The 26,643-nt window shown below is 42.3% G+C and overlaps 2 protein-coding genes across 2 annotated transcripts in view; both read left to right on the top strand.

Moving 5' to 3' along the window:
* MICAL2 (microtubule associated monooxygenase, calponin and LIM domain containing 2) overlaps positions 1 to 7,255 on the top strand; it is a 140,120-nt gene extending 132,865 nt beyond the window's left edge. Inside the window, exons 34-36 of the mRNA XM_069857565.1 lie at positions 1,783 to 1,882; positions 3,097 to 3,170; positions 3,983 to 7,255. Coding sequence (XP_069713666.1) covers positions 1,783 to 1,882; positions 3,097 to 3,170; positions 3,983 to 4,167 — 359 coding nt within the window. The 3' untranslated portion in view covers positions 4,168 to 7,255. The remainder of the gene's footprint in view (positions 1 to 1,782; positions 1,883 to 3,096; positions 3,171 to 3,982) is intronic.
* A 7,046-nt stretch (positions 7,256 to 14,301) lies between these two features.
* The window catches only part of PARVA (parvin alpha), a 68,729-nt gene continuing 56,387 nt past the window's right edge, over positions 14,302 to 26,643 (top strand). The window contains exon 1 of the mRNA XM_069857552.1: positions 14,302 to 14,552. Coding sequence (XP_069713653.1) covers positions 14,417 to 14,552 — 136 coding nt within the window. The 5' untranslated portion in view covers positions 14,302 to 14,416. The remainder of the gene's footprint in view (positions 14,553 to 26,643) is intronic.

Below are 26,643 nucleotides of genomic sequence, written 5' to 3'. Positions count from 1 at the left end.
CTGGCAGGAGGTGACGTGGGCTCTCTGGGATGACAGTGCCTGATGAAGGTACACAAAATGGTCTGGTGATCACAAATGCTCAACAATTTCCCTTCCACTTAGGAAGATTGGTAAAGGGCTGCATTAGGTGAGATCATTACCATCCATGTGAGACAGGCTAGAAACTGCTGTTCTTCATTGGAGTCAAATCCACTTTGTCATTGAAGTAAGGGACAGCTGAAGCAGTGGAGTCAAGATTGTAATTCCCAGGGCTGAGGACAAAGTGCATTTCAAAAGACAACAGAAAGGCATGTGAAATGCTGCTGAGCTGTCCTGGACTGTCTCTCTCTCTCCTCTTGGTAACCTACTTAAGTGATGCTCTTGTAACTGTCATCTCTGGAGCTTGAGCCTCAGACCTTTGGGCTTAAATTTCAGCACCCTCAGTCATCTGAAATAAAGGTGCAGTCCTCTTAAAGAAGGAGAAATCACATAAGTCTCCAGCCACAGAAAATAGCAAGGCTGGTTTATGGGAATATCATGCTTGGTTGTCTAGCAGAATGATGTAACGACTGAGGAGGAGAGTGCTGAGTTCCTCTCCATGCAGACAGCGCCTCCTTTTAATTTGTCCCAGATCTGGCTGTCCCTGCTTCCAACGTGTGACAGCATCCTGGTGGGGTGTGCAACTGCCACATGCTGAGGCAAGAGTGTGGGCTGGCTGTTGGTTTTATGCTTCTGAAGGGGTAAACATGTCACCTAAATTGTTCCCTCAACCTGGAGTAGTGCAAGGTATTTCTTTCCTATGAGTGATCTCTATTTTGTGGCAATAGACAGTGGATGGGCAGAGCAGATAATGTGGGAAGTGCATTTGCAGCGCTGTAGCTGCTGCTGTAATTCCACATTTAATAGTGGTGTGGTGGGGTTTTTTTGTGAAGAAAATGAATGGAAAATGTGAAGTGCTGAGTAAGTTAAAAAGGACAGTGACGAAAAGAAATACATATGTGCTCTGACTTGCCACTTGAAAACATCCAGGGGTTCTTCATTGCCAGAGATTTTTGTACAGGTAGTATTTTGGGAGCAATCAAGGTCCTCACCTGGTGAAAGAGAAATCTATCCTTCTTTTCAGCAAGGTAGAGTCAAGCTATAAATGCCCTTAGAGAAAGATCATATTGTGTTTTCTATCTATATAGTCCCTACCCTGGTCCAAAGTGTTGCAAAACCACACAGTAATAATAGATTTGTCCTGTCCCACAGCTTTTCCCATCATTCAAAGCAGAGGCAGGCCAGCTGGCAAACGAATGGAAATTTGTAGAGGATTTGATGTGCATTTGATGCCCTCTGGAAGCAGGAACTATGATGATACTTGCCAGCATGTACATCCTGGAGTTGATTGTGTTGATGGGACATCCATTTAAACATATAGTTCAGCTGCTGCAGTCCAGTGTCAAAAGAGGAAATTAACTGTTATCAGAGGCAGAACTAAGAGAAAGAAATAGTGCCCATTAAAAAAAGAAAGTTAATATGATTATTTGAAAGAAAAAGCCCTTAACTTTCAAAACTAAAGTGTTTTTAAATCTAATGCATCTTTAACCGCAATAAACCACAGCATTCAACCGAATGTTGACAAGAATGTTATACATGTTATATCCTGACATTACTGAAGCACAGTTATGCAAGCAAAAAAAAAAACAAAAACATTTGGACTCATCTAGGCTTACAAATGAGGACCATTGAAAGTGAACTTATGTGATAAGATTATTGGAAGGAAAGCCAGTAACACATGCTTAACTCTCCTACGTTAAACAGATTCAGGCACAAAGGATGAAACTCAGATGCTACATGAATGGTTTGAACTGGTCTTGGAGAAGAATAAATTAATGCGTTATGAGTCTGAGCTCCTGATTATGTAAGTAAGGACAAATGTTAGTACTAAAGATGAGGAAGGGAGAGGGAAAAATTGTGCTTGCATTATACCTGAACATCTTGCTGCGTGCTACAGTTTAAGGCTGTTGTGGAGTAAATGTACAAGAGCAGCTACAATCTGTTTTGAACACAGAGTTTCAGTGGAACCATCCTTGTCCTTCCCTCTCAGTGGTTCTATTATTTCAACCACATATTATGCTTTATAGCATATAGCTGATCTGCCTTTACATAATGTGGGTCTAACAAACACTGGGGCACGTTCTCTTGTGGAAGAAAAACAGTGTGACAAGTTTATCTCAAGTTTTATTGGACACAGGAGAAAAGATCTAGGAATTCACTACAGCCGTGAAACAAGAAGATACACCAAGCAAATAAAAACATCTCAGATGCCACGGTTTGTGGTTGATGGAAACAATATTGGCTGTAGCTTCCTCACTTCACCTCCTTGGAAACGCACTCAACAGAATGTCAGAGATGGCTCTCAGCTATTTTCTCTGCTATTTCTGGGCAATGTAGGAAGCCAATGAGAGCTGTAGCAGTCATTACTCACCCCTGGATTTCACACCCGCACAGGCTGCTCATTGCCATTTGTCATTTCCATATCACTTAGCCCCCAACACTGTGTGCAGACCAGCCACTAGCCCCAGCTGCATCCAAATTCCTTCCCAGCTGTGCTGATGCTGTCAGGGGCTAAAACTCTTCTTTCTACTTTGATTGTCCTTGACTGTTGTGGTAGCAATGTTTCCTGCTCACTCTGTCTGCAAAGGAGAGTTAAAAAGGCAAAGCCAGGCTGCTTTTATCACTGCAGGATACAAAATGTTGTCTGAATGTGTGCACACATGTTAATTCCCTTGCCTCAGGACCCATTCTGTGCAGAGGGCCTGGCTGACCCCTTTGCATCTAAGAGCATTCAGTCCAATCCAGAATTACATTGTGGGTACCAAGGGTAAAGTACAGGCAGCTAAAGCCTAAAGTGTTGTGATATATGAGGGAGTTTAATCCGAAACATGATACCAAAAGGTGGTAGTGGTGCTTCTAGCACTGCTAGGCTATGTAGGCACAAGCAAAGGTTTTAGCCTTGACTATAAGGAGAAAATACTGGATAAACAGAATGCAATCTCTTGGTTGAAATAATAGTCATGTGCAGGTCTTTATGAAAAAAGCTTATTCTCTAATATATTTTTTTATTGTACCTAGAGCCCAGGAGCTAGAATTGGAGGACCACCAAAGCAGGTTGGAACAAAAACTGAGAGAGAAAATGGCCATTGATGGTAAGTCAAAGGGGACAGACAGCATGCTCCAGTTCACAGTGTTAGGCCATGCCCATAGGAATCCCTGCTTGACCCAAAGAGGACCAGAGTGGCTGAGGCTCTTTCTCCTGCGCTCTTTGAGCCCAGCTCAGCCAGCAATAAGCTACTTGTGAGATCATCTTATCTGACTTCTAGGGAAGACAGCTAAGCTAACCTGTCCAGTTTTACTTTGAACTGAATTGGAAGCACTCACACATGTAATTCCCCTAATTTTGCTGTGCAGGCAGCAACATTCAGCTAACATGCTGTGATGAGCAGCAATAGAAGGTAATTTCTTCAACCACCTAAACTCAAAAGAGGTTATCTGCATTCATTTCTGTTACGCATTCCTGAACTGGTTACTGCAGTATTTTCAAACTGCATTTAGGGGTTGCAAGTTGGGCTTGTCCTCTTATTCGGTATGAGAAAATCTGAAAATCACCTTCCATTTTCTTACAGGTACTACATTTCATGGTTCTGCTTTTTACCTTGTGAAAACTAAACTGAAACTTCAGCTTAAACGTTTCTATAAGCAAATAGTATTCTTCCTATCCCTTCCAGTCTAAGTTTTGCTAAAAGATCTGCTCTAGACAGCAGGACTCTTTATGGTCAACCTTAAAGGGCCCAAATGCAGGATACGTTTTCTCTGAGTTGTAGCATGAGAAACATTAACTGCTATTGAGTTAATTTGTCATTGACTACAACATTAACTCAAACTGTATGCCAGCAGTTAAAATGCAAAGCGTAACAACAGATTGATCTAGATTTTAACCCCTTGTTTTGTGATCTTTCAGACAGCCTTAAAGATCAGATGGATCTGAATGAGGAGGATGAAATTTTTACTGAGATGATGAAAGTGGTTGAAGAAAGGGACAAACTTGTGTCTGCCTTAGAGGAGCAGAGAGTTAAAGAAAAAGCAGAAGACCAGCACTTTGAAAGCATTATATTATCTAGAGGCTATCAGCTGAGCAGGACTTAAACTGAGACAAGCAAATAATCATGATTTCTGCAATATTTGTAAACAGGGAGATACAGCCTTCTGAAAAATAAATTAATTCAAATTTAACATCAGTTTATTTGGGAGACATGTCATTTTGTTATCAAAAGCTCTTAAGCGGTGCTTTTGCTCATACTGGGATGAGTCCATTCACTATCAGCTTAAAAGATCACCAGAATACAGAAGAGGACTGAATTTACCTGTCTGTTGGGTGTCAGGGTCTGTGAAAGGGAAATAAGAACTCTGTTGTTTTCTTGGAATTTTATTTTAATGCTGAGAGTAGAGTTCAAGAGAAACAAGATGACATTACTTAGCATTTCTTAGATGGCATTTCTCAGATGGCATTTCTTCCATCTGTTTGTCTGAATCTGTATGTGGTTTTGTTAATATTTTGGCACAGCCAACCCATGTTGAACTATTTAAAGGTCAGACAGCAAGCATCTTGCGAAAAAAGGTTGCTGGTGGAGGAAGTGTCTTTTGACTAATAACTACATGTATGCACTCATTAAAACTACTGTAAATACAATATCAGAAATTAATTTTCCAGGTATTTATAAGATTTACTGCACTGTATATTTTGAACAAGAAGTTGAAGCAATATTAAATCCCTACATTTTGTAAAATGGTAAGGGATTATCAAAGGAGGGACTACCCTGAAGACTGTTACATGCTCAAAAAATCTTTTGTATGTCACAGATTAAGCTCTTCTCTAAAATATGCTAAATGGTAATTTAAAAATAGTAACCCAGACTAAATACTTTACAACTCCTGGATAAAATACATCACAAATAGTATCATAGGATGTGCTAAGTGGTGTAGGAGTTAAAGATCTCATTGAGAATAATTTCTCAAAAGAGTTGTAAAAAATGTGTTTGTAAACTTAACATCTGATAGAAAATGTCATGGGTATATTTAAACTACATTTATTTTGCTGCTCAAGATTATGTATGCCTATTTTTTGCTTAAAGGAACCATCTCCTATCTTTTTTGTACTTCCATCTGTAGATATTGGGAAAGCAGATGTGCTGAAATTCTCCTTAGTATTTGCTGTAATTTAGGTACTTCCTTAAATCTGAGATAATTCTGCAATTTAAGATTGGTAGTATTCCCAACTGTATGTATGATGCACTACATTTTCAAACTGAAAAAAACAAGGAGAAACTAAAAGACTGTTTCTTTTTAAATATCATTTTACCTCATGCTCTGAGAAGATTTGATGTTCTCATTATTTCATGAATGGTGCTAATTTGCAGCAGTTGCCTAGGGTACAGCCAAAGCTAGAAGCATTCCTGTGACAAAAGCTTTGAACTAAAAAACCTCTTGGTAAGTACTTGCAGGGTAACAGACACACTGGATGCAAACATGACAATTTATGAATGATCTTAAGTTTTTGCTGTCTTGTACGAAATTTAAAATACATTTTCTAAAGATAAAAGCAAGATTTTACTATCAACCACAGATAAATAATACACCTCTATTGGTGCTAGGAACATACTGCTGTTCTGCAATATTTATGTATTTATATTTCTATATTAGACCTTTAAAAGTATAAAGGTGTCTGTTTACATTTTACAGTTTGGATATTGTCTCTGATTTTGATTGATAAATGTGTATTCCTAACAGCTATGTATAGGTATAGCTGTGCATTGTAGAGTAGATAGTTTTATCATTACTAATAAAATATGAATTAAGATTTTTAAACAATGTTCTTACTTACCATAACTTGGAGGGTTACCCTTAAAACATAGCACGTAGGGCTTTAGCAATATAATTTGTCTTTCATTGCAGTGGAAAGACATAGCAGAATCCCTGAATGTGTTCCAAAATTACCATCAGATGGTTTTTTTCCTATCATTCATGAGCTAAGCATACCTGATCTTCCAATTACATTATTATTAAGATGGATTGCAGTAACTGATTTTTAAATTGATTCTATTAATAATGTCTGACACAAAGTAGGAGCAGGCAGGCAGCAATAAATATTTTAATTTTCTCTGTTGAGATCTGCTGGCATTTCCACTTTTGTGGAGAAAATTTCTGGATTTTATCACCGTTCCCAGAAGCCTCATGTAATCCCACAGAACAAGACTGTCTAGAAGATATGCCGCAGTTTTCTGTATAAAATAGAGTCATAATGCTTTGAAGGTTTTTTTTGGAAAGTTTTAAACAAACATCTTGGTGCTTTGCGCAGGAGAGGAACTCAGCACAGAAACCTCCAGTTATATCAAAGACTGGGGTTTTTTCCCCTCACTTCTACAATCTAAAAAGTCCATTCACCTTAGTGTTGCTGCCATACAAAGAGGAAGGGCAGTGAAACATGATGCATTCAGTCCTGAGAAAGAGATGGCTTCTACCGAAGTCCAGCCTCCTCACCCAGGAGTTGTACTTACTACAATCGGTCAGGTTCATGTTGCTCTGAATTGGATATAAGCCTTGAGATTTCGGTTTACAGGAGATGCTTGTTCAGCTATAAAACCAAAAGTGAAAGAGTCTTTTCCTTTCAGCTCCCAAGATTTGAGTTTTTGAGAGTATTAGAGCCAAGAGAAGCTGAGGGTTGCTTTGCTAAAAAGATATTTTTCTGGATGCCTTGTGGTCATAACACATGCTTCACCTAAAATTGCAGGTCCCCTCTCATCCATTCTCAGGTGAAAAAAAACAACAGGCTGCTGTTACCCTGACTGCTATCAAGTACATCAAAAGATTAGATCCAAAATTGAACTCTGCAGGTGATTTAGAAAAATAAGGAATTTTCCAGTCCTTTAAAGCAGTTCTTTATATATTGTAGAAGAAGAGAAGGAGGTGAAACCCCCTCCGAGCACTGTTTGAGGGTTATTTTAATATGGTTGGCTTATATTAGAAATTTATTTAAATGTTGTTTTGGTTATGAGTCTTCTTGCTGCTCAAACTTTTCTGTAAATTGACTCATGAACTGAAATAATTTGTTTATTTTCAAGTCCTTGGCGCTGTCATTGTTGGGTAGAATGTATGTGCTGGAATGTATTGTCTGTGTCTAAATGGACTGGATGTGAGCTATTTTCTACTTGAAACAATAAAGTTATATCTCACTCTCTGAAGTCTCTGAATCATCTCCATAGGAATTTCTCTCCACTGATATCTATAATATAATAATGTATGTGTAGGAAATATTTCTAGGTAATAAATTATATCGGTTTCTTATCAATTTACTGCTAAGTAAATTACATGGTCCTGCAGTTCGCAGGTTTATTTTGCAATTTAGGAGTAATGACCTCCTGAAGTTAGAGGGCAATCAATTTTACCTTTAACGCAAGAGGTTGCAAACTCCATGAGATCAACAACTTCCTCACATTCTTACATGGTTCACCACCTAATTTCCTTAGGCATGACATACAACTAATAACAGCTCCTCAAAGACTTGAAGGAAAAGTGTCACTGTGTGGATCACTAAGAATTGATGATCAAAACCTTAATTGGCAATTTTGAAATTCCATTAACTTTGCTTCTATTAGGTCATCTTGTTTTGTTGCTTTCTACCAGTGGGAGAGCTTCACAGAGCAAGACAATGCTGCTCCTGAAGAGAGAAATGGACAAGCAAGATTTGTGCTTATGTTAGTGCCTGAGCCATCGTTTCCTGCTGAATGACTCTGAACGGATTGATGGTTCTCTCCTCTTCAGGGGACAGATAAGCAGCTGCTTCTCTTCAGAGGTGAGGGTAACTTCTAGCATATCTGAATTAAGGTTTTTCTTCTACTATCATCATGTCCTTTCCCTTCCATCTTGTATGCCGCAGAGGCAGATGGTGACTCTTCTGATAATACCACATACAAGTTGTCAGAATTGCACAGGAATTACCTGCCTGCTGGATTTATGGAAAGTAATGTGCCAAACTTTTATCCCTGTTCAAAACCTTGAGGCATGTTGGCTGGCTGAAGGACTTGACAGGTCCAGAAGCAGGATGTGGAACCAATGAAAGACATGTTCCCAGAAGCATTAAATACTAGGATGATGTCCTTATCTTAGTGAAAAGTTTAAAGCCCACTTTCTTGATCTCTGTGACTGTATAGAATATGTTCTCTTTTATCTTTCATATATGTTTTTCTTCATTGTATTTTAGTCTATCTCTTTTGCTTTTAGATGTACAACAAAAAATACACTGTACTTTTTAAGAATCTGGTTGAAAATACTCTGATACTTTTATGAAATTATGTTAATTTTTTATTCATTATGTCATTTATTTAAAGAGAAAGTTCTTATTCCTGAGAAGTTACGAGTAGAAAGCATAGCTCTGTTTTAAATTCAAGCATAAATACATCCTCAATGTTAAATTTGCCTTGTGAGCTGCAAACAAATTTATCCTCAAATGTGGACTTCAGGTGATGGAGGAAATGACAACTTGGAGCCCTTCTACCCCTGATACTGATGCTTCTGCTATTATAATGTCTTAACTCTCTTCAGGAAGCAAGTGCCTGGCACATCTTGCTCATGGACATACTTAGGAGTACCAAGTCCTGCCAGAGCTGTTATCTCCAGGTATTTTGGGGCACCCTCAGGAAAATGCAACCAAGAAAGAGATGTTAAACATCTGCAAAGTAACCTGTATGGTAATGCCTTCTTTTCTAAGCAGGTTCTTTTAATGTGCTGTTAACACGGACATGTTCAGCAGTTAACCACAGAGAACTGGCAGGTCGGCAGAAGGCAGACTGCAAGTAATTAGAAAATAGAAGAGTGTAGGCTTCAGACTAGTTCTGTTCTTCCTGAAGTCAGTGGAGGTGTTACTGTGGACAGTCATAACAACAGCGGTAGTTTGATAAAACACTTTTGAAAATTCCACTTCCACTTTTTAAGTGACCAGATGGTCAAAAGCCTAGAGCAAAGGTAGACCTAGGAGAAAAATGTTAGGAGAAAACTCCACGACAAATTAATAATTATTGCATGGTCCTAACAGCTTGGCTGCTGCAGTGCTCTTTCTTACTAGCCTAGCCCATGGTTGGTATATTATGTACCCTGCCTCTTTGGCCTCATTTGGGAACTAAGACTCTGTGATCACTCCGAGTCCCATGGTAAAAGAAATAAAAAACAGGTGTGCACAGACTGATACGCAGGTGAACAAGAATTATTTGAGTATGTGGATTTAGCCTTCTTTCATTGCCTGGCAAAAGTACATATGTGATCAGGATACAATTAATTTGTGCAACTGGTTGGCTCATCTGTAAGAATCGGGTGCTGACAGGCAGCACGGTGAGAGGTTTTGTGGTCTGCTCTAGATTTCTATACGTCAGATGCAGTGGGGCAGCCTGAGCAGCAGCCTGCTGACTGCTGTGTCCTGTGCACGGGAACATGGGGCCTGACTCTGAAAGTATTTCATTATCAAACATAAGGCAGACCAAAAACTTAGCCAAACAAAAATCCCTACTGAATTTATGTGCAGCTATAATTTGTGGTTAAAATACTGTATAAATATGAGCTAGACATTTAAATTCAACATTCCTATATTTGCCATAACTTAAACCGTGAGCATATCAATAAGGCCTTTTGTGCTGAATGCAGTATTAGTTTAAGGTTATATGTCCATATACATTCCCAGATTAAAAGGAAAAAAGAAAGTAGTATATGTAGTTCTAAATTTAAGATCCAGGACTAAAAGAAATCTAACTATCCTCAAAGAGAAACATCATAAGTGGAAAAATCCTGCAATAACGTTTTACCCAAAGAACTGCAAATAAATTCTGAAAGAATCACAGAATAACCAGGTTGGAAGAGACCCACCGGATCACCGAGTCCAACCGTTCCTACCAAACACTAAACCATATCCCTCAGCACCTCGTCCACCCGTGCCTTAAACACCTCCAGGGAAGGTGACTCAACCACCTCCCTGGGCAGCCTGTTCCAGTGCCCAATGACCCTTTCTGTAAAGAATTTTTTCCTAACGTCCAGCCTAAACCTCCCCTGGCGGAGCATGAGGCCATTCCCTCTTGTCCTGTCCCCTGTCACTTGGGAGAAGAGGCCAGCACCCTCCTCTCTACAACGTCCTTTCAGGTAGTTGTAGAGAGCAATGAGGTCACCCCTCAGCCTCCTCTTCTCCAGGCTAAACAACCCCAGCTCTCTCAGCCGCTCCTCATAAGGCCTGTTCTCCAGCCCTTTCACCAGCTTTGTTGCTCTTCTCTGGACTCTCTCCAGAGCCTCAACATCCTTCTTGTGGTGAGGGGCCCAGAACTGAACACAGTATTCAAGGAGCGGTCTCACCAGTGCCGAGTACAGAGGGAGGATAACCTCCCTGGACCTGCTGGTCACGCCATTTCTGATACAAGCCAAGATGCCATTGGCCTTCTTGGCCACCTGGGCACACTGCTGGCTCATATTCAGTCGGCTGTCAACCAACACCCCCAGGTCCCTCTCCTCCAGGCAGCTTTCTAGACAGACTTCTCCCAGTCTGTAGCACTGCATAGGGTTGTTGTGCCCCAAGTGCAGGACCCGGCATTTGGCCTTGTTAAACCTCATGCCATGGGACTCTGCCCAGCGGTCCAGCCTGTTCAGAAACCCTAAAAATATCCCAGTAAACTTAATGCTGTCTGTTGCTTTAGCATTACTACTAAAAGCATACAGCTTTTATGTTTCCAGATCTGATAAAGTTGATTTTAAATACATTAAGTTTCATTTAAAATTTATTTTCTCCTTGTGATGTAAAACACCTGTAGCTCATGAGGCTATTAAATAAGTAATATTGCATTTGTCATTAATTTACTTATGCTAAGTGTAGTGAAATATGAAAGATGCTGGGCCTTTTCAGCTATTTTGTGTGAGGCTCAGCAAATGTGTGCTGAACTCTGACTTTGCCATACGGCACAACCCAGCACCTGTTACTGTTTGTAGGTATCTGGCTTGTGCTTTCTGTCTTTAACACAAACATAGTGGTACAAAGGCAAGCACACTCGTGCTTGCCAAAACACTGTCTGTTCTTCTGTGCCCACAAAATCCTATATTGATGTTTATGTATAGTCATTTGGGTCCAAATGGAGATTTAGTTGGGTCATTGCTCTGCCTGTATATGCCACAAATTCACTAGCATATAAGAAAGGGCTTTGTGTGGGGTTTTTTCTTCTTCTTTTGACATAGTGTTTTGTTATGTCCTTAAAAATTCTTCAAAACTGTTCATCTCCTAATCCACACACTGTGTGAGTAGCACTTCTGTAAAAAGAGAATAATGTGTGAAATTTAGACTGTTCTGCAGACTACAGCCCCAGAACACATTTGGTGCTGCAAGCCAGGGAGAAAACATAAGGAAAGGAGAGATTGTGCTAACGGCTTGGGCTCATTCCTGCTTTTAACGGTGGTAAGGATGAATAAAGTTTTTCTCCAGGGCATATACTAACTGCACGCAACAAATACGCATTGATGTCTACCCCTCATCAGCAAACCAATGTTACCAGCTTGTAAAAACACAACAATTATTAGCCGATTTAGAAATATCCTCATGGTAATTTCATTTCACTTGTTATGCCTAATGGATAGCTAGATATTTGCATGAAGTGTGTGTGGCTTTTTGCCTGAATTGTTAATTGGGTGATTAAGTGGTAAGTGAAAGTAGTGCATCCAGATGACATTAATGCTATTCCAGCCCTGGGTGCCTCCTGAACCAGTCACAGCAAATTATTGGTTTTAAAGATACTCCTCTCTTCAGCTACTCATTTGCAAATCAAAGCAAGGTTAGTATAGGCAATCTATCATGATAAGTCACCTTTCTCTCCCACTGGTGTTTATAATGGTCTGACTACAACAGTTGGTTTCTTTTGTAGAAGTAGATAGGACTATGTTCACCACCTCTGAGCACAGATTTAGCCAAAACCTACAGGCAGAAGAGCTGCTTTGCAAAATTTGCTCAACTGAAATGTATTCAGTAAGTTTGAATAACTTGCACAAAACTATTTAGTGACATTTCATTACCTCATTAGCTCTTTTCTATCAGTGTTGACCACAGAGTGTAGAGACATCTGTCTGCAGCTGTGACCCCTCCGACACACCCTTCCAGAGCCTTCACTTACTAATAGTTATGGATGAATTCAACTGCCAGAGCCCTGGTCCTGCTTGTCTATACCCATGTTTAACTTTTGGCATCCATGTTAACTAGCACTGTCGTGTGTGTGTGGTCACCCACACTGGTGTGTTTGACCAACCAGCCTGAGTTAGTGACCAGCTTTGTACAAGGCTGTGCAAAGGTGGGTGGTCTATGGGGTGACCTGTGCCTCATTGTCCTGATGAGCAGGGGTGACTATTGGGCTGAGGAGGGGTGGCCATTGGACAGTCATCGTGCTGAGAAGAGGGGTCTGTTGGGCTGAGGAAGGGAGCCTGTTGGGTGGCCATTGGGCTGAGGAGGAGACACTTCTGGGCAGCCGTTGGGCTGAGGAAAGAGAGTTTCTGGGTGGCTGTTGGGCTGAGGAAGGTGGGGGATGGGGTTGGAGCAGCTGTTACGCTGAGGAGGGGTGGCCATTGAGCAGCTGTTGGGCTGAGAAGGGTGGGCATTCGGCAGCCATGGGGCTGAGGGGAATTGTCAGCCACTGGGCTGAGGAGGGGGCTGTTGGGTGACCTTTGGGCTGAGGAGGGTGTCATGGGGCAGCTGTGAGCTGAGGGGCTGGTGGATGACTGTTGGGAACAAGGGGTGGCCACTAGGTGACGCTTGGGCTGAGGAGGGGGTCATGGGGCAGCTGTTGGGCTGAGAGACTGTTGAGTGACTGTTGGGCAGAAGGGGTGGCTATTGGGTGACCCTTGGGCTGAGGAGGGGGTCATGGGGCAGCTGTTGGGCTGAGAGACCGTTGCGTGACTGTTGGGCAGGAGGGGTGGCCGTTGGGTGACCCTTGGGCTGAGGAGGGAGTCATGGGGCAGGCATTGGGCTGAGGCACCGTTGGGTGACTGTTGTATGACCTTTGGGCTGAGGAGAGGGTCATAGGGCAGCTGTTGGGCTGAGGGGCTGTTGAGTGACTGTTGGGTGACCCTTGGGTTGAGGAGGGGGTCATGGGGCAGCCATTGGGGCTGAGAGGCCAGTGAGCGACTGTTGGGCAGGACAGGTGGCCGTTGGGTGACCCTTGGGCTGAGGAGGGGGTCATGGGGCAGCCGTTGGGCTGAGGAGGGAGCTGTTGAGCAGCCATTTGGCTGAGGAGGGGAGGCTTTTAGGCGGCCCTTGGGCTGAGGAGAGGGGTCTGTTGGGCAGCCATTGGGCTGAGGAGCAGCCATTCAGTGGCCATAGGGCTGTGGAGAGTTGACTTTTGGGTGACCTTTGGGCTGAGGAGGGGTGGCCGTTTTGTGGCTATTGGGCTGAGGAAGGGTGGCCGTTGGGCTGAGGACAGGAGGCTGATGGGCTGAGGAGGGGTGGCCATTAGACAGCTGTTGGGCTGAGGGGTGGCTGTTGGGTGGCCACTGGGCTGAGGGGCGGCTGCCAAGGGGCTGAGGACAGGGGGCTGTTGGGCTGCAGAGGAAGACTTTGGGCTGAGGGCAGGGGGTCTGTTGGGCTGAGAAGGGGTGGCCGTTTGGCAGCTGTTGGTTTGGTGGGGTGTCCGTTGGGCTCAGGACAGGAGGCTGTCAGGCTGAGAGAGGTGTCTGTTCAGCAGCCATCAGGATGAGGAGCAGGCGCTGTTGGACTGCAGAGGGAGGCTTTGGGCTGAGGGCAGGGTTCTGTTGGGCTGAGAAGGTTGTCTTTGGGCTGAGGTGAGGTGCCTGGGGCTGAGGTGAGGTGTCTGTTCAGCGGCCATGGAGACGAGGACAGGGCTCTGTTGAGTGGCTGTTGGGCTGCGGGGGGGAGGCTTTGGGCTAAGAACAGGGGTCTGTTGGGGATGGTTGTTTGGCAGCTGTTGGCAAGGTGCCTTGGGCTGAGCGGGGAGGGTCTGTTGTGCTGAGGGCACGAGGCTGTCGGGCTGAGGCAGGGTGGCTGTGGGGCTGCGGGGGAGGCTTTGGGCTGAGGACAGGGTCTGTCAGGCTGAGCAGGGGTGGCTGTTCAGCGGCCATCGGGCCGAGGAGAGGGCTCTGTTGGGCCGAGGGGGCTCTGTTGGGCGGCTGTTGGGCAGCCGAGGGAGGCTTTGGGCTGCGAAAGCGGCGGGAGGGGGAGGCGGGAGGGAGGGAAAGAGCGGGAGAGCCGGGAGAGCGGAGCAGAAGCTGCCTCAAATGCTTGAAATAATTCCGCTTCCGTTCAGAGCCGGGAACGGCCTCCCACGGCATCGGGGCCTCGGACCCGTCTCCTCCATCCCCGAGCGGCGGCCGAGCCAGCATGGCAACTTCCCCACAGAAGTCCCCTTCTTCCCCCAAGTCGCCCACCCCCAAATCTCCTCCGTCCAGAAAGAAAGATGATTCCTTCCTGGGCAAGCTGGGCGGCACGCTGGCGAGGAGGAAAAAAGCCAAGGAAGGTAAAAATCGCAGGTTTGCACGTTTCCTGGCAGTTACCTGGGGGGGGCGGGGGGGGAAGGAGGAGGAGATGGGGGAGAGGAAAAAGCTCTGGGGAGCGGGAGGAAGGGGCTGACTGGGGAAGGGCGTGCGGGAGGGGTGGGCAGGCGAACGGCGAGGGAGGAGCGGCTGCGCCAGGAGGGAAACGGGGGGCGCGGGCATCGCACCCAGCGAACCGCGCCGGGCGGGGAAAGGGGCAGAGGGGGCCGTGGGGCTCGGGCTGGGAGCTGCGGGGGGAGAGGGAGCGGGGAGGGAGCCGCGGGGCTCGGGCTGGGAGCTGCGGGGGGAGAGGGAGCGGGGAGGGAGCCGCGGGGCTCGGGCTGTGCGAGGGGAGAGGGAGGGGGGAGAGAGCCGCGGAGCTCGGGCGATGCGGGGAGAGAAGGAGCCGCGGGGCTCAGGCTGGGAGCTGGGGGTAGAGATGGAGCCGCGGGGCTCGGGCTGGGAGCTGCGGGGACAGAGGGAGCCGCTGGGGCCCGGGCAGGGCGGGCTGGGTTGCTCGGCTGGGGCCCCAGCGCCTCGCAGCTCTGCGCGGCTGGGGCGGGCCCGGGGCTCGTCCAGGGTGCGGGCGCTGCAGGCCGCGCAGCACGGAGGGAGCGCTGGGCTTTTAAGTTGTGGCTGCCGCGTCCCTGGAAGTGTTCGAGGGCAGGTTGGATAGAGCTTTGAGCAGCCTGGTCTGGTGGGATGTGTCCCTGCCCGTGGCAGGGGGGGTTGGAACTGGATGAACTTTAAAGTCCCTTCTAATCCAAGCCATTTTACGGTTCTGTGATTTGACTCGGAGCGTATTGCTTTATATTGGTATAGAGCATGGTCGGTACACGTTGGTCTGAGAAACCAGTGTGATGCGCACAACTGATTTAATGTTTGCACTAGTGATCGTTCCTCAAAGGCTTTAAACTTAACCTGACTATGCTTGTTCTAAGAAAAAAACCTTTGCTTCACAACAGTGGACCTTGGAAGAACACTGAGCCCATACAACAGTCTGGTTCTCTGTCCATACATGTGAACTAATATCCACTCCCTACTGAATCAGCCTATTTAAAATCTCATGAGACAGAGAATTGGAATTCAACCTCACTCTCCTATCATTTTCACAGCTGATGTCAGTTCAAATATGATGCAAATAGATCCAAAGTAACAGTCACTTCAAAACAGTCTTTCAAACAACGTTCATTGCTTGCAAGTACGAAGAATATTGTGCTCAGCAGACTCTTGCTTCTGATGTATGCATGGGTAATGAAACCAGGCACAGTATTTGAGAGTAGCACCAGTGCTGCAGAAAAGGATGGCAGAACTGTGGCGAGTACAGCTTCTCATTGTGTAGCTGTCACATTGTCTTTTTGAGATACACAGTCTTGCTCTTTCAATTAAAACATATGTTGCATGATTGTGCTCACCTTATTTGGCTTTTTGTGGTCATTGTAGATGGCCCCAGAGGTTGATGTAATGGCAGACTTTATTAGTCACACGTTTTCTTATGTATTATTCTCTTAGGGTATTCATGAATATTAGCAGCATTGAACTAACAGCAGTTTTCTGTGATGAGTCTGTGTTGTAGGTTTAGGGATTAATTTAGCCTATTTGTCATAGATCTAAGGCATCCGTTATAAGTGTTATTTTCTTCAGTGACAGATATTAAGTCACATATCTGCAGCTAACTGAGAGGCAGCAATTACTTCTATGCATAATCTTGTAATCTTAAAAAAGATGTATTCTGTGAAAACATATTCTCATTACTTCTATGTCTCTATTAAATGTATTGATTAAAACCTGCACGTGCCAATTCATTATCTCATGTTGATATTTACCCTTTTGAAATTTTCGAACCATGTTAGCATTGTCCTGGTTTGTGTTTCCTGGTTTTCTATTTAAAAATAACCAAAATTAGTGGTTTGGAGAAATGTGTTGGTGTTGTATAACTTGGTGAGGAGTTTGTTATTTGCTGATGCAAGAAAAAGATATTTTAATAAATTAATGTTTTTACTTCTGCATCTATTTGTCACATTTCTTTAGTGGAAACACAGGGAGGTGAGATTGATACTGTTACCATCTTTCTTGTTTGTTTGTTTGTTTTTAGCAGATTCACATGGCTTCAAAATTGGTAAATCTTTGCTGTGAAGCCTGCTGTGAAGCCTGTCCTCTTCATGCTGATTTCCTTTGGTATTTTACCACAGGGGCTAGGAATAGTGGTTTTGAATAATGCAAAAATGATTTATCTCACTGATTGCACTTTAATACTACCTGGTTTATATATGTAAATTAGTTACCTGTTGTAGATGAGATATGATTATCTGTATTAGTTTCTGTGTTTATGCTCTCAACAGGCATTTTGATCATTGTCAAAATGATACATATTGTAACAGTAGAACCAGTGCCAAAATTCTCAACCAAGTGAAAATCCATTAGGATGTGAAGTGACATCATGGTGAAGAGTAATGCACATTATTTATGAAGAGAGTAAAGTCTGTGTAGTTTTAGATGTATCAAAAGTAGCTTATAATACTATATAAAAAGGATTTTCTGTAATAATATTAATTTATATATAAATAGATGTAAAAATATATAGCAAGCCTTTCCTTATGAATTTTGAAGTTCTTGCACGTGGTAAATATTCCACACGTGTTAAGAGATGAGAATATTCTAAACAAATGAAATGAATTCTCTAATGTAACAGTACAAGTTGTTTACCAAAACAAAGATACTGTTACTTGAGATACCATATGTGATGTAAGCAGACATTAGTCGTACCTTAAGACATATATTAGTCTGGAAAATGCATTGCCATTAACTATTAGAGACTATTTTATAAAATCTTAAATTTGGATGTCAAATTTGCTTATGTTGTCATCTGTCATGTAGGATCTTAGCCTGGCTTTCATTTATAGTATCTCATCGCGTTTGGTGTAATTCAAGGATGTGAATGTACTTTACTCTTTCCTGTGGGAGAAAGAGCAACTGTAACTTTAAATAGTGTAGAAATTCTAGTAAGGTAACAAAAATTGCCAATTATTGTAATTAATTCCCAACACACTAAATTAGCTTTATACTTAACAATAACATTGTGAGCTAATACCAGAATACTTTATAACCTGTTTACAACTTAAACATCATATGCAAAAATTATTTGTAGTTCATAGTAAGAGTCCATCCATTTAATTCCTGAAAAGCATTAAAAGACAGAGCCACCTCATGTATGTTACTGGAGGATTCCAGTCCTTATCTGGCAGGAGTCAGGATGCATGATGGAGTTCAATTTATTAGCAAAAACGAAATACAAATTAAAATTTTTGTAAGCTCCTTATAGTAGCTTGCAATGCGTACTAAACATATCTTTATACAAGTGCAAGGAGAGAACAGAATGACCTTTTTATTTTTTTATTTTTTTTTAGATGTAGGAGTGTGTGCTGTGTTATCTTATGAATCTTTCATGGTGGGTTCACTAAGGTCATGTGTGATTGTCCTTGAATCTTCCTGACCTGGCAATTACAGACACAGAAATTTCATTCCCTAGTAGCTTACCTTAGTAGAGAATCTTAAGAATCGGCCCCTGACATGCTAATAAAACTGTGACACATTTGGGAATGGAGAGCAAAGTTCAGAATTGCTTAAATTGCAGAGGAGCAGATGGGAAACAGACAGCTTGGACCCATGAATTTGGTAGAGAGCAATTACTGCTCATTGTACAGGCTCAGTCGGTTTTCCAATAGATATGACATCAATTTCTGTAATTTGACTGCTCTTCTCCCTAGTTTATTTGCGTTGATGGGCTGGAGAAGGAATGAATTTTCTTCTGGCTTCTGCTTATGATATTTCTTTTTCTTTTGTGTGTCTTGTTTTGATTTAATTTTGGTATATGAGGTCACAGTAGGTTGTATTCTCTGTGTGCCTCAGGGAAGAGTATTTTAACAGTGTAAAATACTGTAGATTCTGCTATTTGTTGATAGTAGCCTTAAATTTCTTAGTCTCTACTTTGTTGCCATCGTGTATTTCACAGAATAATAGGAAATCAGAACAAATTAAAAATACAGATTAAGAAGTGTAAGGTTATGAGAACTTTTCAGGGGCTTTTAAGTCAAATTTTTGGCTTTCTGGAATCCATGACTTAAAGACCTTGCTGCATGACTCACTGACGGGTCACGCCTTGGTCTGACTATGGTCTGACTATGGGCATTTTACTATGAAATTTATTTCTTTGTATACAAGAAGTATTCTGCTGAATTTTAATTGACGTATTTGAATTATTTTCTTTGAACTTGTTTCTGCAACTTCTTTTTGAGTAGACTAATGCATTACTGGCAAAAATAACTGTGGTTTTTTCACGTCAGAAGACCATGTGAGAGATTCTAGGCTAGCTTAAATGCTTTGCAGGTTTTTCTGTTCCACTGCTCTCACCTGATGCTTTATTAAAATGCCTTACAAGCATATTCGCTAATATGTGGTGGCACACAATGAAAATGGGCTACTGAATGCTAATTTCATATTGGTGCTTCAAAGATGGCATAGAGTATTTTCTATGAAAAGGGAATAGCATGGGGAAGGCTTTATTGTCACTCTGATATCAGTTCTTAAGAATGTCTATCTTTTACTGCAGTTTATTGGTACACTGACCCTAGGCCTTCTTGTGCCATCAGAATAGCTGAACATAATGTGCTTTACCTCCAGCCTTAGTGTGTAGCAAGAAATGTGCTTATAATCTTTCCCTTTTCTGTGTTATATATTCCTGCATCCCTGGTACTGCCACAGGCACATTGTAGACAGCTGTGTAGCTGATGCTGGACAAAACCTATTAGTACCACCATTGAAATAATTATTGCCCTGGAGCAAGTTCTGTTAAATAGATAAAATATTTCTGTTAAGTGGAATGAATGTGGAAAGCAAAAAGAAAAATAAGAGGGAAGAATCACCTGCTTTGTTGTCATATCATTGCTGTGAGCCTTCTGAGGCACACCTAAAGCATATGAAAGGAAGAGAAATTACTTGAGAGGAGAGCACTGGGGTTTTGTTTCAATCCTTTGAATTCAAGTTGTCAGGGGAGGCCTCTCTGTTTTGACCTCTAAAGCGATTGCTTAGTAGAAAGCCTCTGCAACACCTCTGTCAGCGTAGACAGAACACTCAACTGTTACTTACGCTGTGATGGCAGTAATCTTCCAGATGCAACTCTTGGGCATATATGTAGATGACAGCTCTCGCATGCTTGGAGTTGTACCTGTCAGGCCATGCTGTACTGGGTTTGGGCCAGTGAAAGAGCAATTGCTGTAGCCTTTGAGAGCTTTGGGGTCTCCCTCTCTCTTGCCTTACTGCCTCTACCTCTTCTTTCCATAAGTGCTGCTCTCTACAATAAAGTAATTAATCAGCGCTGTTAAGCATCTGCTGTTGTTTATATGTGACTAAATCAAGGGCCAGGTTCTGTTATGTTAGGCACTATACTTCCCCAAACTGTGAATAGCCCTTGCATGCAATAATTGGAACTATTTATCTGTATATCTTGCATATTTGCTAGCTTTTTTTCTTCTTGTAATCTGCATTTTAACATTATTTCATTTTTTTCTAGAGCTCGTGATCTCATTGGGAATTTTCTCTTTGTTTTTGGTTTCAAGATATTTATTTATTTATTTATTTATAACAGGTTTGGCTCTGGTTAGTTCAGAGAAAGATAGGAAAATATTACCTGTGAATGCATTTTTGAATCTTAGAAGACACAGATAATCCCAAACTTGGTTTAGCCAAATATTCATGTAGGGCCCAGTCCAATTATGCATGGTCCATGTGTTTCTTCCACAGCAATCTATTGAGTAGGAAGGTGGGAGTCCCAGATGCCTGCATTTTTTGCCAGTCAGGTTACTGAGTCTATATCCAGACATATCGAGAGCTGAGTGTATCAGTGCCTGCTTTATGTGAATGTCTCCTGCCATGTGTAAACATATGTGAAGGGGTTAGATCATATAGAAATGTAAGACAGGATATGTAAAATGCATGGACAGTGTTGCAATTAGCACAAAACACAGCGCTGCCAACCATTTCCCTGACAGAAAGGAGGCAAAGGAGCACATGGTGGTGATTCATTAGCGGCAGGAGGGCCCACGCATGCCGTAGGGGCTGTGTATGAAGAGGACACAGAGCCAGCCTCTCCTGTCTGTTCCCAGAAGAGCAGCCTCAGTTGCTTTTGGACTAAGTGAAGTGATGCAGAATTCTTTTTTTCATCCTGTGCATGATTAAGTTCTGAAACTCAGTGCTATAGGATGTTTTGGATGCCAGAAATACTTTTCAAAAGGGAGGGATGGCTAAAAATGGGTCTTGTGTATTCTAAATGAAAACAATAAATATGTCTGCAGTGGCCCACACAGAAATCATGTAGGCATTGTACACATTTCAGATTCAGAAATCGTTAAATACCTAACATGAGGTCCACAGCTATTAGGAAGCCTATACCAAGGGAAACATTTTGTTGTTTTGCCTTTCCCTGTCTGTATGGTTAAGGATGCATTTTGGCCAGGGGCCAGGGCCCTGGTCTTCCAACCCAATATGGCTGTTAGTTCTGTTTTTCTTTGATTACCTGCTTGTGGGCACACAGCCACTAAACTCTGTGTTTCCATTTAACTTCCAGAAGCAGGCTTAAATTATGTGGGCAAATGGGCTGCTAAAGAAGTACGCCTTGTATTTTCTGTGTTTTTCCCATTTGAGCAGTTTCTTTATCATCCAAGCAGCTAGGTTTCATACAGGATAAAACTAAACATACATGTTTAGTTAAAGTCAGGCTGGTTGAAGTAAGGGGAGCCGTGAAGAGCAGGAAAGAAGCAGAGCAAGGCTGCAGGAAGTAGCTGCTTTCTGAGGTGCTGCTGGGCTGGAAGGAGAGATGGCTGGAGGGCAAAAGGAGGGAGGATGTCTGCCCATAAGGCTGTGTCCATCCCTTCCTCATGTCTTTTCAGCAGCTGCTGGTCCCTACCTCTCCTTGTGCTGCCTCGGTCGCAGTGGTCACTGCTGAGCCCTAGGGTGCTGTGAGCAGGCATGGATGAGGCTGCTTGGTATTTTGGTGGTGGTTGTTGCTACAGCAGCTGTTCTGTGGGGAAGGGGGTGGTGGCCACAAGCTGCCAGCTGGACCGTGCTGCCCTACAGCCTAACAAGCTGGGTTGCAGAATTATTAAATAGTTATGGTTGGAAGGGACCTCTGGAGATATCTAAAGATTTGAGTGATCGTTCAGGATCTTAACTGAGGGGAGGTGCAGTGGTCTGGTCCATCGGGCTCATACCTCTGACTGGCTAGGTATGGTGAAGGAATGGTGACAGCATACCCTGCTGGTTCTTTTCAGTATCTGCTGTAGATGAGTAGATGCGTACCAATTATACAGATGAAAGGTAAAAAAGATTAAAGTGGTGAGCTAAAATCAGCATTAAACAAGCAGTTGAAGAGTCTCCATTGCTTCCAAATTACGGGACAGAGCCATGGAAAGAACAAAAAAACAGCTACAGACAAACTCAGACTGATGTGTCCTTCTTTCGATGCATTTTTTTCTTTACATCTCCAGATTTAAAATATGTTGTCCCTGATTTTAGACTCGTAAAAACATGTATTCAGTCTTCAGCATGAAGGTAGATATAACCAAGTTAAGCTATAGAGAAGAGTATATAGGAAGTTCTCATTGTCATCCTCAGTAACGTGAGTGTGCTGGCAAGAGAATCTGTAATTTTACAACTCTTATATTTCTCTTACTTTCAGGGCAGATTCTTAAAATGCTAAGAGAAGACCAGGAGACCAAGACTTACACAGAGAAAAGTTCTCATGGGGTTTGACTACTACTTGTGGGGTTCTACATCTTCTGAAATCCCTTAGATTAAAGGCAGCTTCCTCTAAGTACAGGTCTGTGCTTCTCCCTTGGACAGAATCTCTGGGATACATCCTACTTTTTGTTTTCTCTTTTTAGTGCCTCCACAACCATTAAACCATGCCCTCCCTGCAGAGTGAATAATTTAATACTGGGCATTCTGCCTTTCTCACTGAGATTAATACAAGGACAGTCCAGTTCTTTTCTTACTTCATTGTATTCGAGATCAAGTGCTTCCTATTAACTTAATCCACAGAGTTCTGCCGTCCTTTTCAGCACAATGCTGGTGTTGCTGAAGGTGAAATCATCAGTTGCAGCAGCACAGTTCTTTGCGAGGTGAAACTTCAGAGTAGCAGTGGCTGAGTGTCTAAAATACCATACCTTCTCCATCTGCTGCTTCTGTTCTCTTTCTTTTCCTCCCCACACCAATTCCTATTAAAACATATGGTGGTGTTGACTTGTGTCCCTAATTTCTATTTTCTTAGGTAAACTTAGGCTATTTTCTTAGGTAAACTGCAGCCAAAGCCAAAAAGACATGACTCTTGGAAGGCCACCTAACACTGCAGTAGGTGCAGTCAGTAGTTTGCTGGAAGAAATGTGATGCCATTTTGCGTGAGAGGTGATGAGCTGGAAGACAGGATATTTTGCAGTGCTTCATATTTTCATTTGCAAGTCTTCCAGATGCTGGGCTGGGGCTGAAGGCTTAGCTTGCTCTCTGTATATTCCTTGTCCCTTCTGCAGCTTTTATGTAGTTCCTGTGCTTCATTGAGTGGGAAGCTGTACTTGGAGCACTGAGCTTTATATGTATAGTCATACATTTTCTGTTTGGTGTGCCAATACTTATTTATAGATAATATTACTTGGTTTGAATACCCTTGTCCCTCTTGAGATCGAGTGGGTATGTGTATATTGAGTGCACCAGTGAGTTAACTCACTTAGGTGACCAGACTGAAATATAAACAAAAGATGTCTTGGACCAAAAGCAAAATCAGATCAGTAGCCTTACGTGAATCCTTAGCTTGCAATGCGGCTACCCCTTGACAACCAGAGAAAACCAAGAGCCAAAAAAAAGATAAAAACTGGGATGTGACTGGTCAGGAGTCAGTTGTATTGGCAGAGCGGCATTAAGAAGATTAGCCACCATCTGTTCACTTGAATCCTGCACCTGGCTCTAGACTGTACTGCTGTTCAACCAAGTCATGATCTTCCTCAAAATATTACAGAATTGCAGGGTTAAAGAACAAGGCTCTACAGTATCAAATGTTCTGCTTTCTTCTTAGTTCTGTAGTAGTCCTTGTGAAATAATTATATGTGGTACTGTAAAACATTTTTGTCGTGTATGTGGAACTAATTCCAAATGAAAGTCTGTTGGTCATGAGTTAGCAATTGTGCTTTTCTTTCAGTCTTTGCACTTATCTTCTTGACTTCTTATTGATATGTTAAGCACCACATAGTGTTGCATGGTTGGCAGTATCTTTCTCGTCTTATTTTTCTTAGATAATTTTGTTTTTGCGAGAGAAACCCCCTGGAAAAAGTATTTCTGTCATTTTTGGCAGTTGTGGTCACGATTTTTCTGATTTCTACTTAGTATAGAGCAGATTCTGTTCTGGAGGGCAGTCTATGGCACTGACCAAGTGGTAGGTGAGATTAACCTTTATTCATACTGATATGTATGAAATTCCACCTGGAATTTAGGACTTTAGTCAGGGTGGTAGAAGAGGCTGTGCAACAACTGTCAGTGACCACTGCTCCCTTTCAAAAACTCTGAGTAGACTCTGAAGGGTGTGGTAGAGTGAGGAGCAGCTGTTCATCTCCAGACCAGTAGAGATTTCCCAGACATGAACAGTCTTACACTGCAAAAGCTTTGAAAGCATCAGAAATCCTAAATGTAGTCTAAACATTATGATCTCCTGAATGTTTCTTTAGTATAGTGTTCATCATTTTTTGGGGGCGTGTGTTCACAAGAAGAAAAATCCTTTGCCACATCTTTGGTATTGTAATGAAGTCTCATGTAGTGTTTTAATATCTTTAGCTTGCCTTTGCATGCAGTAAGACAATTTCTAAATGCTCTAATTAGAACTGGCCTCTTGGCATTGGTGATTGCAGCAGTGCACAAGCAAACAACTCAGGTGAATTCAGCTACACTAGAAACAAGGTAGAGAAAGGGAGCTGTGAAATAGGTTTGGGTTTTGTACGTGTTTTTCTTTGCATTTCTTTCATCATTTTCATGTAGTGCTTTCCAATGTTTATGTCTGATAAAACTGTCTGAAGTTCCATGTGACCAGTGATGTTCAATAGAGGTAGACTTCAACATAGCTTTTTTTCAGACAGTGTGCGGGTAATGACTGCTGGTTTATTTCATTAGAACTTAATGCACCAGCTTCTCATTTACTGCAGAGGAAAGATGTAGGTTGCTTCTCGTGGCCTGATCATGGGCTTTCTGGCCCTAAGAGGTTATTGTGTCAGTGCTGTCTTGCCAGTTGTACCTGCATTTCTTTAGCTCACAGTTGATTGTTTTCCTGCAATTAAGGACAGTCAAAGACTTGGGTGTTAAGCGGTCGTAGGGCTATGGTGGACCACCTTCCTGGCTCAGCAAACAAGCTGGCGTTGTGCTTTACAAACAGATGGACAGGGGTACAGGCAGCCTAGAGAGCACGTGTGCAGCAAGAGTGGATGTTAAGGTCAGAATTTCCCAGACAAGAATGTCTAAATTGCTGTGCCCTACTTATCCAACTGTGAGCTGGATTAATGAAAGGGAGAGTTTAGACAGAGAAGTACTTTGGGTACATTTAGTGGAAGAAGAGAGCGATATTTTCTTTTGTATCTGTACAGGTGGTCCTTTTGAAGCAAGCCAAAATAAGCTTCCTCACCTGGGTAACGGCCTGAATAGGTTGGCAGGGTATGAATCCATTTTCAATGTGTGTAAAGAAAAGCGTGACAGTTTGCCAATGTAGAGCCTTTCATTTATTTTTTCTTAACAAGTTTCTTCTTCAGCCATCAAGTTTTTTCTCTTAACCGTAGGCGGTTCTAAAGCAGCAAACTATTAATAGTGAAATATTGGTTCAGAAGAACACTAATGCACAGGGGATTCTAGAGCAAATGAGGCAATGCTGTCAATGGTTCAGATTGTTCTTAATTACAATAATGGTATTATAGGAGCTGCAGTTGCTGTCGGGCACAAAAGAAGATAATGATAATGTCAGAGTGCTCAGAGTAAATGCAGTATAATGTATTGCAGTACTGGATTCAAAAGATGATACGCCTAACTTGTCGACAGAGTGCATGAAGAAGAAGAAGAATGGTAAAAGACCAGAATAGGTTTTGTTGTAGCTATGTAGTTCAGTGGGTTGAGTTTTGTGGGGTTTTTTTTGTTTTTGGTTTGGTTTTGGTTTGTTTTTTTTTGTGGCCTGTGCTTTGAAGTGTAAGAAGAAATGTGTTTAAATGATGTGTATTAATTTTACTAGAAGGTGTGATCACATCTGTCCTCCCCGTTTGGAATAAAGAAAATCACCCTTGCTTTGAGAAGGAAAGGAAACAGGTATTGGCTCAGTACTGTCATACCCTCAACACAATTGATATCGCTCCTGTTAGAATAAAAGAACATGAATATGGTAGATTTGCCCCTGAGTCAGAATTTGCCCAAGTAGCCTCTGGAAATATATCCAGATCTGTTTGATGCATGTGGTCCCTGTTTTGTAATGAGGCAAAAAAAACCAACTCTGAGTTTTGGGGGTGTTTTGAATTTTATGGATAGAGTCCACATCTGTTCTGTAACACTTGTAAACATTTTAAGGCCATGTGCTCTGCATTCAAATTCATTGTTGTAGAGGAAGAGATTTTACTGTTTTATTGCAAAATTAAACATGCAGCAAAGCAGCTCATGGTCTAGGATTCTTGTCACTGCTTTGTTATAATTCTCAATTATAGGAATAGGTAATAAACTGGAAAAGAGTGTTGGTGTTCTTCATTATACCATGCGCATTTAAAGTATTTTAGTGTCTTGCATACTTTCTAAAAACTCATTGCAGTGGTGGGATGCAGTTGATCTGCGTCTTTATTATTTTGTTCATCTTTGACTGACTTGAAACAATTAGTAACAGATGAAACAATTTATGTAGAATCCAAATAAATATTTTCTAGGAGTTGTTCTCTCAGGCACAGAATGCCAGTATGCTTTGTAAATAAAAGTGTTCCTTAATGGGCAGCAGGGTGTAGGTGCTCTGTAGAGCACAAGGTG

The sequence above is a fragment of the Phaenicophaeus curvirostris genome, chromosome 5, assembly GCF_032191515.1.
Source record: "Phaenicophaeus curvirostris isolate KB17595 chromosome 5, BPBGC_Pcur_1.0, whole genome shotgun sequence".
NCBI lineage: Eukaryota > Metazoa > Chordata > Aves > Cuculiformes > Cuculidae > Phaenicophaeus > Phaenicophaeus curvirostris.
Note: the sequence above shows the minus strand (reverse complement) of the source record. Positions and strands in the feature narration are given on the sequence as shown.